This window comes from Quercus lobata, chromosome 3 (genome assembly GCF_001633185.2).
Source record: "Quercus lobata isolate SW786 chromosome 3, ValleyOak3.0 Primary Assembly, whole genome shotgun sequence".
Lineage (NCBI taxonomy): Eukaryota > Viridiplantae > Streptophyta > Magnoliopsida > Fagales > Fagaceae > Quercus > Quercus lobata.
In genome coordinates, this window is record NC_044906.1 from 65,056,873 (window position 1) to 65,071,729 (window position 14,857).

Consider the following 14,857-nt stretch of genomic DNA (forward strand, 5'->3'; position numbering starts at 1 on the left):
GAACATAAGAAATGAAAAAAAATATATATATATAAATATATAAATATATATATATATATATATAAAAAATAAAAAAAGCATAAGAAATTAATCCAAAACTGTCTTCTATACATTTTTTTTTTTTTTAAAAGAAATCCCTACCACAACTAATGAGAAAAGAAACATATATGAGCACCCACAAAAAAGAATAAAAAAGGAGGAAACGAGGAACGTCCAGAATAAGACCCACACACACCAAAAAAACAAAAGCCAAAAGGTCCAAACGTCCAGTTTTGTTAGGGGGTATATTTGTTCAAAAGCAACAAGGAAAGCTTGTTTTCTCTCTATAATCTTCCCAAATTGGGAAGACTAAATTTTGGTGGGCCCGGGGAGAAAACACCCGGGCTTCACCAGTTTTCTTTTTCCCTTTCCTTCCCAATTAAACAACTACTCAATCATTTTCTCCCCACTTCTCTATCCTTTATTTTCCATCCACCAATTGTTCACTCCAACCAAACATACCATAATAATGTTATCAAACAAAGCAGCAAACATGAAAAGAATCCTCAACTTAAAAAAACAGTAAAAGGGGTTCTTCAGCAAATTATATCACATTTAATTTTTCTTTATTCCCAAATAATAGCAAGGACGGCCTCCATATGCAACATTGTCCACTTCTAGATATGCCTGCAAAATAAAAAAGAAAAGCTTCTAGATGAAATGAGAGAAACCAAGAAACATGAGAGAAGTGAATTGATTGTTTATGAAGTTAGCTATTTTTAAAAAAATTATTTTGTATTAGAACTCATAATTTGTAGGTTTCTTTGTAGGATTTTTTACTGCTATCGTATGAGCCATAGTGATAAAAATAAAAATTGATGATGATTTCAAAATATTTTTTGATCAAGAAAAAAAGAAGGATACAAAAACCCAACTAAAGATGTACAATTAAATATTGATAAATTGTTGTGTTTTTAGCCAATTTCTCTTTGTTTATTCATGTTCTCTATATGTTGATACTTACAAATGATTTCCTTAATTTCATTGAGATAATGAATTGTGTGTTTGCGATTGAGTTATCTATATTTAGTTGTGAGAATAGAGTAGTTGAGGAAGAGTTTTGGAAAATTGCTTAAATTTATGTAATTTTAGGATATAAAAGTATTTTATGCTTTAAATTCTTATTTATAGATTTTAAAATCATTTAATCAGTTTAAAAAATAAAATATACTTCTAACGGTAATATTCATAATATGTTATAGTCTTATAGTATTATACAATTTTTTTTAATAAAGTATGTATTAAGAAAATCAAGTTTTAATGTATTCAACAATATTGTGGACAAACATAAATATTATACAACAAAATAAATATTATATGTAGATCTTAATATATATGAAAATGATTTCAAATGAAATTATAAAATAGTCCGCACATTGCGCAGGACATCACCTTGTCAGTGATAATTGAAGACATGGCTTGGGGCTGAAGCATTATCTTGGGTACTGCCAAAAATTGGGCTAAGCAAGCTTCGTTATTTTGTATGCACTTGATGGAGCCTTAGTTTGGTTCCTCTGTTTCTGCTTAAACCTTCTGTTGTGGTATCCAAAAAAATAAATTCAGAATTGCAATGAAATTAGAAACAAGCACCTTCACCTGCTATAAAAACACAGATAAATTAGATATGAAGAAGGCCACTTGCATGGCAAAACAATAAGGTATTTACCCTTTGGGCTGGCAAAACACAAATATTCATTTCAACCTGGGTACATTCAGTACTGATTGGGTGATCATCATATTTACTAATTCTTAATGCCTGTTAAAAATGCCTAGTTAAATTTGGAACCTAAGAAACTTATAATGATGAATACTAGAGAAATGCAAGCATATGCCATGGAATTATATATATATATATATATATTTTTTTTTTTTTCAGCTACAAAACGAGTTCTGAAAGATGGTGACTTACAAAAAATTCATTCATGAAAGCTACCAATATCACTAGATTCCTCTTCCTTGCAATCAGAGTCACCTTTTACTTGTGTGCTTAAATTCCCAATCAAATTTCCCAAATGTGGAATGAATCTTTCAATTAGATTAGGGAGCTTTATCCTTTTTGGGTGTGGTACGTCTACATCACTAGGGATACCTTCTCCACTTGGTCCAGCCTCATCCCCATCATAGTTATCACTACTTCGCTTCATTTTAGTAATTTTTACTGAATCTTCAAAATTAGCCTCATATGGAGTGATGTTGCAGTTGCTGCACACAGCCATAGTTTGGTTTAGATCTTCAGTGTATACCAAATGAGCCCCGCATTTCACGATTTCCAAGCCTGGACCTTCGGATTCAAATCTAAGCTCAATCTGACAGACATCAGCATCACTTTGAATCAATTTCTTTTCCCATTGCCCTTCGAAGTACTTTTTGGGAAAATATTCCAACCAAAGGTGATATGAATCAATCTTACCAAATTTTTCAGTAAAACCAATGCCGCAGCCATGAGAATGTTCATATTCTTTGAAACAGAAGTGGCAAGTAATCCATCTATGAATTTTTAAAACTTCAGAAGGATGTTGGTGAAGAACATAAACAACGCACACAGCGATTCCGAGAAAATCTGAAGGCCCTTGCAGATTCAGTGAAGCCCCCTCACTTTGATGGCTAAACCATTTTGGAATATTATTTCCAGGAATAAGGACACAAATCCAATCATAATCTGGTCTCTAAAACATAAAAAATCAAGATGATTAGAACACACACAAACAGAGAGAGAGAGAGAGAGAGAGAGAGAGAGAGACCTCAAAGAAATCATGTCTTAGCATTGTTAAGAAAAGATTATCGTAGCCTTCATTGTCAATCAATTTGACGCAATTGAGAAGACAGAGATATGGAAAATTATCTTCTGGTCTTGCTGGTAATGTTTCCAAAGAGATACAACCTTCAGCATCAATATACTCAATATTTAATGGAAGCTCTGGCAACAATCTAAGATTCGTGCAACCACTCATAAAAAGATAGTTCAAATTAGATAGTTGAATGATACTTTTAGGAAGGCAATCAAAATTATTTCCCCTTAGATTTAATATTCTTAAAGTGGACAAACAACTAATATCATAAGGTATTGCCCTAATATTGCAATAACTTAGATCAAGTTCAGTCAAAGATTGTATGCCTGATAAAGTACGCACTAACATGCCCATTGAATCTGGGCTTCTTGGTTGCATTAAAGGAAAACTGAAGAGCTTATTCGATGATTTAGATAATAGCCCCTCACAACCTGATAAAGAGAGTTCTCTGAGATTTTTTAAGAGAACAATGGAGGAAGGTAGCCTTCTTATTGCAGTTCTACTCACATCTAGCTTCTCTAGCCCTTTAATATTTCCCAAGTTCTCTGGCAATCCATGAAGTTTTGAGCAGCCAGATAATGTGAGACTTTTTAGAGATGACAAACTACAAGTAGTATCGGGAAGACTAGAAAGATTCTTGCTGTGTCCTAGATCCAATTTTATATGGTCAATTGAATGTTCCACTAAAAATGATAGATCTTTTATGGCAGTCTCACTCAAATTAAGTTTCGACAAATGTAGCATATTTCCCACAATCTTTGGAAACTTATTCAGTCTTGAACAACCACCAAGATCCAAAATTTCAAGAGCTTCCAAGTTGATCTTATGAGGAAGGCTTTCAAGACATTTGCAACCATTCAGATCCAATTGAATAAGCCGTTTGAGATTTCCAAGAGATGCATGAATCTTATATAGTCTTGTACAACGTCGAAGAATCAATTTCTTAAGATTTGGAGCTCCACTAAGGTCCGGGATTTCAATCAAGGTTTGAGAGTCACTTAGGTCAATGAGCTTTAACTCATCCAAATTCTGTTATAAGCCAATAAATAATTAGATAAACTCAAGCTTTAATAAAAATGAAGAAAATACACATTTGCAAGAGTGAAAAATCTTACCATAATTCCTTTCCATAGTTGTTTGATGAGGCTACAATGCATTCTGAGTTCAACAAGTTTATTTGATTTAAAATTGGTTGGCAAGGAATTTAAAGGATAACCATGCCATTCTATAACACGTAACTCATCAGAAAGATGACTGAGGCCTTGTGGAAATTGCACATTACCTCGAAGGAGGCCTTTAGGAGGTTCCACATTATTAATTTTAAGCAATCTCAATTTTTTTCATTTTTGAGAAGGCTTTAGAATTCAAGTGTTCCTCTTTTTGATTAGGTGTGTTAAGCACTATTCCTTCAACTAACTCCGTTCCCTGATAACCAAGAACAATGAAATCAAAATAATTGGAAAATACTTGGAATAATTTCTAAGAATATATATAATTCTCTAGGTTTAGGTCTAGAATAGTCAACTTACAGTATTATTCTTCAATATATGAAGGACATCCTCGTAAAGCCACAACCTACTATGTCCACTAGGCACTTTAGGGGATTCGCGACGAACAGTTTCTTGACCCATTTCTTGTAGCAAATCATGCATCCACAAAGTTCCATTTTCATCAATAGTTATGAGAGATCTATCCATAAGAACACCAAGATTGTAGTCTGGATAGTAACCAAAACTTATTAGTACATCTCTTATGCAATATTTGTTCTCTCCTTTGAAAAAACATGCAATATCCAAAAACAATTCTTTTTGGGTATCCATCAATCCATCAAAACTTATTTGAAGTATATCTAAAATTTTTTTATTGGGTTCTGCTTTTAGTTTATATATGGCACTTTTCCATTCATCTTTTGTTTTTTCAAACAACAAAGAACCTAAAACTTTAAGAGCCAAAGGAAGGCCTTTGGCATAATTCACTAAGTCCTTAGACAAATCCACATAATTTTCTTCAGGATAGGGTTTCTTGAAAGCTCTCCAACTAAAAAGTTGTAAGGCATCATCATAATTCAACCCCTTGACTGTATATATATCATTCACACCACGTCTTCTCAACAAATGGCTATCTCTACTTGTTACTATGATTCTGCTCCCTAAACCAAACCAATCATGGTTTCCTGCTAATGCTTCTAGTTGCTCTTCTTCGTCCACATCATCAAGAACAATAAGAACCTTTTTATTACGTAGTCTATTCCCTAGAACATTGATCCCCTCATGAAAATCCCATATATTTATTTTGCTTTCCATAAGGATCTTAGAAAGAAGTTGTTTCTGTAAACAAACTAGATGTTGATTTCTAGTTTCTTCCCTTACATTAGCAATAAAGCTACTAGCTTCAAAGCTACTAAAAATTCGTTGGTAAATTTCTTGTGCAAGAGTTGTTTTACCCATTCCACCCATCCCACAAATTCCTACAAATCGAACACCACCCAACCCTTCATCCAAATATAAATCCATCATTTCATTCACACAGGAGTCTATTCCAACAAGGTCCTTGGAAATAGTACTTGAGAATTTACTATTCAAATCATTAAATATTCTTTCAAAAATTTGTTGGATAATTTTTGATTCATCCCTGCAAAAGAAGATAGCAGAACAATAAATTTGATGAGACAAAGATAGCAACATGCAGAAGACAAAAACATTCAGCATAAGCACAATCTTAGCTTAATTCAAGAGCAAAGGGGGGATTCGAAAAGTGTATACTACAGCACTGTTATGACTATAGCAGTTCAATTAATTGAGAGTGTGCCTAATTTATTAATTCCTTGAAAGTTTCTTGGATTTCTATTTTCATACTCCTTTTTCTTTATCTTCATATTCAAATTAAGAAAAAAGATATAGCAAAACAAAATCAATTGAACTATTTACTGTATAATTTTGATTCTAGCCTAACCACGCGTTCAGGGCATTTTAACCTGCTCTTCAAAGGAAATCTGCAGTCATCATCAGTCGTAGTGATAAGTGTCGTGGTCATGGTCATGGTCAATTGGTCATGGAAGGTTGCAAATCGTAGCAACATCCTTTTAAATCTGAAAGTTACAGCTTTCAAAAATCGTTTCCAATTGGTTATATCTCTGATGAAATTTGACCACAGCTTAATTTTACATGATTCTTGATTTATTATAAAGTATCAGTTCTAACACTCTACCCTTCGTAATTCAGTAATAGGCTACCATGCCTCAAACCTTGCGAAGGTTCTTCAACCTAAGTCCAATTTGAGCTAGTAATTTCCTAAGTTCGTAATATAAATATATATATATATAGGGAACAAACTGAAATTTTCTGGGACTAGAAAAATTATTGTAAAACTTGTCATGTTAATCCTCAGGGAAATTGACAAAGTTTAGTTTAGAAAATTACAATCTTGATAATAATTTGAACAAGTTTCCAACATATCTATGTTCTTGTTGAAAGAACGAAAGAAAAATGTTACCTATCATGTAAATGCCATCCGGAGATACTGCCCACTTCTTTTAAAGCAGCTTTCCATTCTTGCATATCATCTTTGTTAACCTTGGGATCTTTTTCATATTTCTCAAAGGCTTGAGCAAGAGTACCCATCTCATTCCGTACATCAGAGGGATCAACATGGTAAAAGACCGGCAAAACTGTCAACTTTGTCTCTTTCATGCATTCAACAATCTTTGCTAGTTCAATTAAGCACCACCGTGAAAAAGCATAGTTTTTTGAGAGAATGATGATTGCATACTTGGACTCTTCTATTGCTTTCAAGAGTTCTGAAGAAATATACTTTCCTCTTTCAAGTTTCTCATCATCCTTGAAGGTGAGAATACCTTTTTGTTCCAAAGCAGTGTAGAGATGGTCTGTGAAATTCTTGCGGGTGTCAACACCGCAAAAACTAAGGAAGACATCGTATTTCCAAGAAGAGGAAGAGGCCGTTTGAGTGGCCATAGAAGCAACTGGAAATTTACAGACTTCTGCTTTGGCTGGATTATTTGCAACCGCATATTCACAATACAGACGCGGTGGAGGAATATAGGTAGGAACAACAATAAGAGACTTTTACATGCATTACAAGTCAACAATTCATGTATTATTAGAGTTGGTATGCAAATTGCCCTCCTCTTTCCAGGTATCTTCCTGGCCCAACTACTTAATTATTATTGTTATTTTTTTTTAGAATCACAGCCTACTTAAATAAAATGGTTAAAAGAGTGCTACAACAACCTCCAACTATTAATATGGCAAATTCTTATTAATTCTAATACGGGGTCATAAAAATTACCAATAATTTTTATTAGTTCTAATATTCTTATTAGTTCTAATACGTGTTCTAATATTTTATTAGTTCTAATATGTGTACCTTCTTATTAGTTCTAATATTTTTAGATTATATTTATATTTATCAATAATTATATAAAAATTACTAAAATTCCGTCAATAATTTATAAAAATATTGTAAATGAGTGGGGGTGTAGTTGCTCTTGTTTCAAAACAGGTAAATAGGAGAGCTTATCCAGGTTTTTTTTTGGGGTTAAAAAATTGTATACTTATAAAATTAAAAAAATTTGAAAAAAAAAAATGTGAAGAGAAGCAAGGAAAATCTGTACATAAAAGCTGAACCTAATCGTAGTTTTAAAAACCGAAACTCGGATCTGCCGGTTTGACCGATTCAATCGGAAACCAGCTACTGTTCCGGTCTGGTTATAACTAAAAACTAAAAATAAATAAAAATCCGGAATTAACAGGAAACCGACTGGTTAACCGTAAAAACCGAAAAATCGGTATGGTTGAACCGGTGTCATAGAATACGCTGAAACTGATGCATTTTGTAGCAAAAAAGAAAAGCATTTTTTTTCAAATACACCATAAAAAACTATAAAAATGATGATCACAGACCGTGGAAATGCAGAAACATATTGAAAGATAGAATGATACTTGATTTTTTTTAGCCAGACGGATCAGTCTCAGAGCCTCTCCTGTTTCTCAAGTCTGCTGCAAATTTCAAAATAAAAACTTTCAATAAGTTGAAGCCATGTCTCTTTTTTTTCGCTTCTCCGACACGACGTGGACCAATGTTTTGAATATAGTTCCGTTCCGGCCGAGCCGAAATGTGAATACTGAAAATTTTTCATACCTTGAGAGTGAAATCTTGGGGAAGAAGGGAGATGGGAGAAAAAAAAAAAATTTGATAAAAAGGAAACTATGAACCTGGATTTGCAACAAGAAACGCAAGCTTGAGAACTGAGAAGAACAAATCAAAGGTGATAACAACTGGTGGGAGTTACGGTGCTGCAGAAGGAAGAAGGAAACGAACAAAAGGAAAAAGTAAAAATAAATAAAGAGTGAATGAATGTGCCGTGGGAGTTTGGAGAGAGAGAGAGAGAGAGAAGAAATGTAAATAAAATAAGGATTGTTTGGCTTTGATGAGAAGTTGATGTGACAATTGGCAGGTACGGGGAGGGAGTACAGGATGAAATAAAAAGAGGGAAAATTTTTGTTTTGGATTTGGGGTTAAGCTAAACTTTTAGTTGGGTTTGGATTTAAGCGCAGTTTTGGGTCTCTTTAAATCAACTCAAAATTAAAATATAATCTAATAAAGATAATTATTTTATTATTATAATATAAAATTATAAATAAAAATAAATAAATTAAATTCTAGATATAAACGTATTTTATGTCTAAAAATATTAAAAATATATGTTTAAATATAAAATTTAATTAATTATTTAATTGCTATACACATATCATATCATACTCTTTTTTTTTTAAATACTTCCGTATTTATATTCGTTTGGTATTTATACTTATATATATATTTTTTTGAAGAGATTTATACTTATATTTGTGTCAGTGTAACTTAACTTTTTCAATGTGTTGTCACCTCTAGAGCCATGTAAAGCTTACTTTTACAGTATTGGAATGTGTGCGTGACTATGAGAATGTGAAAAGCATAGGTAAAAGTAATGGTTAAAAAATCTATTCCTAAAGAAAGAAACGTGTGGTCCATGCATTGATGAGGTAGTAAAAGAAGCAAAGTGACTTTTACAAGACATTCAGCCAAAAAAAAAAAAAAGGAGGAGATTTTTACAGGACAACTCATTAAAGGTAAGGGAAGGGTAAAAAAAAATTTTAAAAAAAAGAAAGCCATGTTAGAGCAGCACCGCACGTGCTTGCCATTAAAAAAAAAAAAAAAGAGTAGTAAATAAGATGTATCATTGTTTAATTCCAATAAATAAACTAAAAACCAAAAAACTAAAAATCAAGCACCAACCTAACAAGATAAGAAAAATCAGTGAAAATCCAAAATCCAAATTCATTAATTTTTCCCCCTTACAAAATTAAGGGGTTGTTTGGATTTTTTTTTTTTTTTTTTTTTTTTGTCATCACTCATCACTGCTCACTTAATTTTTGTCACTCATCACTCATCACTTAAAATATCCCAATTTTCTATACCACACATGCTTTGCACCATCAATCAGTTATGTTTTTAACCAGAAAAAAAAAAAAAAAAAAAAAAAGGGACCCATCACTGACCCAATGTCAGTTGACTTTTCTCTCTTATTTTTATTTTATTTTATTTTTTTTCTTTTTCCCCGCCTCTCCCATTCATTTTTCTCTGCTTTTCTCTTCATTTTCCCATGTTTTTCTCTGCATTTCTCTTCATCCATGTTAACACATATTTTAATCAAGCCCACCATGATCCTTATTTTCATGCTTTTCCCAAATCTACAATATAACCAAATGGCTATCCAGTAATTTATTAAGCTATTCAGTATTTTTCTTTTCCAAAAACCCCCAAACAATAAAATAAAAAAAATAAAAATAAAAAAACCACGTTGCAGCCGCTGCTACAACCCACAGTGACAAACAACGACATTCAGCTCCTTAAAAACTCCAAAACCCACCACAACCACAACAGCAGCAACAACAACATCAACATCAATAGCGGCGACAACCTCGACGAACTCAAGAAGAAAAAAAAAGGAATGGAAACCTAGTAAAAAAAAAAAAAAAAAACCAGTGAAAAAGGAATGGAAAAAAAAAATGCAACCAAACCCATAAACCAACCTGAAAAGGAAAGAAAAGAAGAAAGAAAGAAGAAGAAGAAGAGGAGAGAATAGAGAAAGGTGTGTCCCAAACCCGTGAAAGACAAAAAAAGAAAAAGAAAAAAAGATAATAGAAAATAAAGTGTGTTGGAGAGAGCAAAAAGTCTAACTATGGGATATAGTATGTAGTTTTAATTACGAAAATGTCATTGAAAACAGAGTTATGGAAACTGAAAATACCTAAAATGTGTTTTCAATTTCCATAACTCATCACTCAAAAATCAGATAATTGAGCGATAGAAACAAAAACTGAAAACAAAAATCAAATGGACTTCTCAGCCATGGGTTCCACCATTTTTGAGTTATGAGTTATGGAAACAGAGTTATAAGTTATGAAAACAGTAAATCCAAACAGCCCCAAAGTCGTCAATTTAACCAACCGATCTTACAAGTGTAATTAATGGAGTCTTACACCAAGTGGGTCTCACCCAAACAACACTCTTACGCTTAATACACCATACCTGCCAGTCAAAACTCAAAAAACAAGTAAGATCCCAATACAGACCATGCCAAAAGAAGAAACCAACAATATATATATATAATAACAATTCATAAGTAAATAATAAAATCCATATAATAAAATGGGCAAAATCAGTGTTAAGTCAAAATCCTAAACCAACCTAAAACCAATCACAACCTAATGGAAAGTAACTAGTTGTTCCATCAAACTCACTTGATTCCCATGGTGGAGCCACATTGGGACCAAAAGGGCCTGGACACCCCCCCCCCCCCCCCCCACAACATATTTGGAAAAAAATTAGTAGATATATATATATATATATATATTTTTTTTTTTTTGGAGTTATCCTAACCCATCTGAAAATATTTAAGGAACTCTTAACATATGTAATTTATTGGTCATATGTAATTTATCTATGTGTTTATCTTAAATATATATATATATATCTATATCTACTAAGAGGGCCTCACCTTCCATCTATTAATCTTATTCTTACAAAAAAAGAAGGAAGTGTCATTTGAGTTAGAGCTTATTGACAAGCATCTGAACATATTAATCTACTCTATGTACAAAAAGTTAGCTTCTTTTTTTAGGGTAGATTGGAGATTCAAAATTGGGATGCAGAAATACAAAAATAAAAACTTGAATTTAAGATGTTAATTGAAGTTCATCTTAAAGTTTATGATTACATAGGTGTAATGTTATGGAGAAATACAGGGTATAATATTGAGGTAATAAGTTTTGTTTTTGTATTTTATCCAATATACATCACCAACTAATTACAAAGGGGTTTTTTTAGAAAATAACAATAAAATTCAAACAATATCATTAGTTAGGAAACGTTTGAAACTAATTTAGAATATAACAACTCGAGTTCAGAGGGGTCGATTTGTATGCTATAAAATCGAGTATGGTTTACTCGATTTTCCTATTTTGCACTGTCCCCCAGGTGGGTCTGATATGCCAGAAATCGAGTTCGTAGGAGTCGTTTTGTAAGACTAGAAAACGAGATTAATAAACTCGGTTTGTATTCTTGCAAACCGAGTTTATTAAAGTCAATTTTTATAGGTATAAATCGAGTTCAATGAACTCGGTTTCCATTCTTGCAAACCGAGTTCATTGAACTTGGTTTGTTTTCAAAAGAACAAACTCACGCACTCAAAAAAACCAAACAGCACTTCAGCACACACCAAACACACAAAAAAAAAGCTAAGTTCAAACTCTCATTCCCTCTCACTCTCAGTCTTTGCACTCTCAGTCCTCTCACTCTCAGTCTCTCTCTCTCACGAGACGTCGCTCCTTCGCCGGCATCGTCGCCGTCGCTGCCTCTCGCTTCCGACGCCGTCGTTGCCTTTCGCTTCCGTCGGTCTGTCTCCGCCTCGCATCTTTCTCCCTCAGTGGTTGGCGAAGTACCTCACAAAAATAAATCTCCAGTTTATTTATTTTTTTTGAAAATTTGATTTTAACCTTGAGGACAGAATAAATATGAAAGGACCAGAAATCAGAAGGGATGCATTGACAACAATGTCAATGAACTAAAAATCTCCAGTTCTGGCTATTATGCCTATATCTGAGTTCTGTTGTTGTACAAATTCTGCCTCGCCTGTGGGATGGGAGTGAGAATTGGACTGGTTTCCAGGCTTTGAAACCGAGTGCAAGGGACTCGGTTTCCATGCTTTAAAACCGAGTCCTTTGGACTCGTTTTCCAGGCTTAGAAGTCGAGTTCTTTCAACTCGATTTCTCGCAATAATAAAATAAAAAACCCAGGAAATCGTCCCCTCTGAACTCGAGTTGTTATATTCCAAAATAGTTTCAAACGTTTCCTAACTAATGATATTGTTTGGGTTTTGTAGTTATTTTCTGAAAAATCCCATTACAAAGTAAGAACCTTTCATTCTTCACTTTAAGTGTCCGTTTGATTGGGAGGATGGAAAAGTGGGAGGATAGAAAATGAGGAGAGGATGAAAAAGTGGAAGGATAAAAAAAATATAAGAAATGAAACAAAATAAAAAATAAAAAAGCATAAGAAATTAATCAAAAATTGCTTTCTATATAAAAAATAAAAAATAAAAAAATCCCTACCACAATTGATGAGAAAAGAAACATATATGAGCACTCAAAAAAAGAATAAAAAAAGAAGGATAAGAAGGAAACTGGAAACGTCGAGAAAAAGACCCACACACACACCAAAATAAAATTTAAAAAAGCCAAAAGGCCAAACATCCAGTTTTGTTGGGAGTATATTTGTCCAAAAGCAACAAGGAAAGCTCCTTGTTTTCTCCCTATAATCTCTCCAAGTTGGAGAGACTGAGTTTTGGTGGGCCCGAAGAAAAAATACCTAGATCCCATTAGTTTTTTCTCACCTTTTCCTTCCTAATCAAACAACTACTCCAACAATTTTCTCTCCACTTTTCTCTCATTTATTTTCCATTCACCAACTTTTCACTTAAAATAAACATACCCTAACAATGTTATCAAGCAAAGCAACAAGCATTAAAAGAATCCTCAACTAAAAAAAAAAGGAAAAAAAAAAAGAAAGAAGAAGAGGTTCTTCAGCAAATTATATCACATTTAATATTTCTTTATTACCTTGTAATGGCAAGGAGTACCTCCATATGCAACATTGTCCACTTCTAGACATGCCTGCAAAATAAAAAAGAAAAGCTTGCAGATGAATTGAGAGAAACCAAGAAACATGAGAAATCTGAATGAAAATGATAGCAAAAATCATAACATGAAGAAATATGGAGAAATGAGAGGAAGATCTGATCTAGTTAATATGCATTACTCCACATATATTTCGAAGCTAATCAAAATAAGCTTCAATTTAATTGACACTCCAACAGTTCAAATAACCTTGAACAATACTTAATAACCAACAATGTTACTATGTTAAATTAGAATTAATAGAAGTGGCTAGGAAATGAAAGGCAATCAAAAAAAAAAAAAGAAAGAAAAGAAAAAAGAGAGATAACAAGACTCGTTAGTACAACTTTTTTAGGACTAAAAAAGAAAATTTCAAATTCCAGGACCCAAATCTTAGAGACCCAAACATATATAACATTTTTCCAAAAAAAAAAAAAAAAATCATAATTAGACTACAATTTAATTATAACATTCAATAATCAAAAATAAAATAAATTAAAAAAAAAAAAACGATCCAATGAGGCCCATTTAGCTGCCAGCAGTGTATGGCGTTTATTATATATTCACAAGAAAAGGGCCAATGAGGCCCATTTACCTCAAAATAAAGCCCAATGACCCAGCTCTCTAATTCTGATCCAAGAGTCATGGGGTTAAATCATACATGGTTGACCAATGGGTGGCAAGTTAATGGGCTGGATGAGTTTTGAATGGGACCATAAATGGTAAAATATATAGTTAATGACTAACCATTTACTGGGGTTTGACTTGACCTGTGCGCACAATTTAGATACAATTTGATATATTTTTTTGAGCTAAAATATAAATTGTATTCTATAAATTGGAGTGAAATTCATTTTAATCATTTAACTTTACTTTCATTCAATTAAATTCTCTAAATTTTAAATTTATTTAATTCAGGTCTTCTATCCAATTTTGTAAAAGAATAGTGATTAAAAAATTAATTTTCTATAAAATCAATAAAAATATTTTATAGATTAATTTATATAAGAATTCTTTTTTCAAAAAAATATTTTTCATTAGTTAATTACATAAAGAAAATTTTTAACGAAATTGGTTTAAAAGCCTAAATTAAATAGATTTGAAATTTAAAAGACTTAATTGAACGAAAATAAAGTTGGAGAATTAAAATGAATTCCAGTAAAATTATATGGTGCACTTCGTATTTTAGCTTCTTCTTTTTTTTTTTTTTTTTTGGTGAGATAGTTTTTAGGGTAAATGGATTTGTGTTAAAATGGGTCATTTCTTTTTGGCATAATTAATAAGTGGGTCAATTATTTGTTAAATCTTAATCCTCAATTAACTCAAAAGAACTCACTTTGTTATTTGCATCAAGTCGGGTTGACTCATTTTGAAATGTTTAATCTGTATTAATTAATGTCATTTTTTATACATAAATTTGAATTTGAAATATAGAATTCAATATTTAAAAAGATTTTAATGATTATATTTATAAATTTTTCATTGAAATTTTAAAGTCTTTAACCCTTTTTTTTTTAAACCCATATATTTAATATTACATTTTTTAGATTGTGTGTTTCTAATTCTATCTCTCTTATACAATTATCTATTGTTTGATTATTTGATAGTTGAAAAGGCTATTCTTCTTGTACTTGTGAGGATGGCAAAGAGAAAGAGAAATCTTGAATGTATGCCATATTTATTATTTTGATTGATTAGAGCTATTCCTCTTACTCTTAACCTCTCGAGTTTGGGTTTCAATTGAGAAAAGTACCAATATTGTATGGCTATGGATTGGGATTGCCAGTGTGTAAA

At 32.2% G+C, this 14,857-nt stretch overlaps 2 protein-coding genes across 4 annotated transcripts; both read right to left on the reverse strand.

The window, feature by feature from the left end:
* Window positions 1–242: 242 nt before the first annotated feature.
* On the reverse strand, window positions 243–4,081 carry LOC115982929 (TMV resistance protein N-like). 3 transcript variants are annotated; one of them, XM_031105696.1, is made up of 6 exons: window positions 3,944–4,081; window positions 2,781–3,857; window positions 2,450–2,705; window positions 1,949–2,345; window positions 1,432–1,572; window positions 246–666 (listed from the first exon to the last, which is right to left on the reverse strand). In XM_031105696.1, the coding sequence occupies exons 1-4, from the start codon at window positions 3,983–3,985 to the stop codon at window positions 2,341–2,343; spliced, it is 1,380 nt and encodes a 459-aa protein (XP_030961556.1). In that variant the 5' UTR covers window positions 3,986–4,081; the 3' UTR covers window positions 246–666; window positions 1,432–1,572; window positions 1,949–2,340. The 3 variants fall into 3 exon arrangements, 2 of the variants coding, with proteins under 2 accessions (XP_030961556.1, XP_030961555.1); XM_031105695.1 differs by having other exon boundaries at window positions 1,432–1,635; XR_004089783.1 differs by lacking the exons at window positions 2,450–2,705; window positions 2,781–3,857; window positions 3,944–4,081 and having other exon boundaries at window positions 243–666; window positions 1,432–1,638; window positions 1,949–2,412.
* LOC115982928 (TMV resistance protein N-like) lies at window positions 4,053–7,178 on the reverse strand. The gene is made up of 3 exons (XM_031105694.1): window positions 6,321–7,178; window positions 4,358–5,459; window positions 4,053–4,253 (listed from the first exon to the last, which is right to left on the reverse strand). Exons 1-3 carry the CDS (start codon window positions 6,797–6,799, stop codon window positions 4,149–4,151), a joined length of 1,686 nt encoding a protein of 561 aa, XP_030961554.1. The 5' UTR covers window positions 6,800–7,178; the 3' UTR covers window positions 4,053–4,148.
* Window positions 7,179–14,857: the final 7,679 nt, after the last annotated feature.

Excerpts from the sequence above, each read along its gene's own strand:
- LOC115982929 (XM_031105696.1), bottom strand. The coding sequence starts at position 3,985 with ATGCATTGTAGCCTCATCAAACAACTATGGAAAGGAATTATG. Across the intron at positions 3,858-3,943 it reads AACTATGGAAAGGAATTATG|AATTTGGATGAGTTAAAGCT; the intron begins GTAAGATTTTTC and ends GGCTTATAACAG. Across the intron at positions 2,706-2,780 it reads TAAGACATGATTTCTTTGAG|AGACCAGATTATGATTGGAT; the intron begins GTCTCTCTCTCT and ends TTTATGTTTTAG.
- LOC115982928 (XM_031105694.1), bottom strand. The coding sequence starts at position 6,799 with ATGGCCACTCAAACGGCCTCTTCCTCTTCTTGGAAATACGATGTCTTC. Across the intron at positions 5,460-6,320 it reads GGATGGCATTTACATGATAG|GGATGAATCAAAAATTATCC; the intron begins GTAACATTTTTC and ends CTTCTTTTGCAG. Across the intron at positions 4,254-4,357 it reads ATATATTGAAGAATAATACT|GGAACGGAGTTAGTTGAAGG; the intron begins GTAAGTTGACTA and ends CTTGGTTATCAG.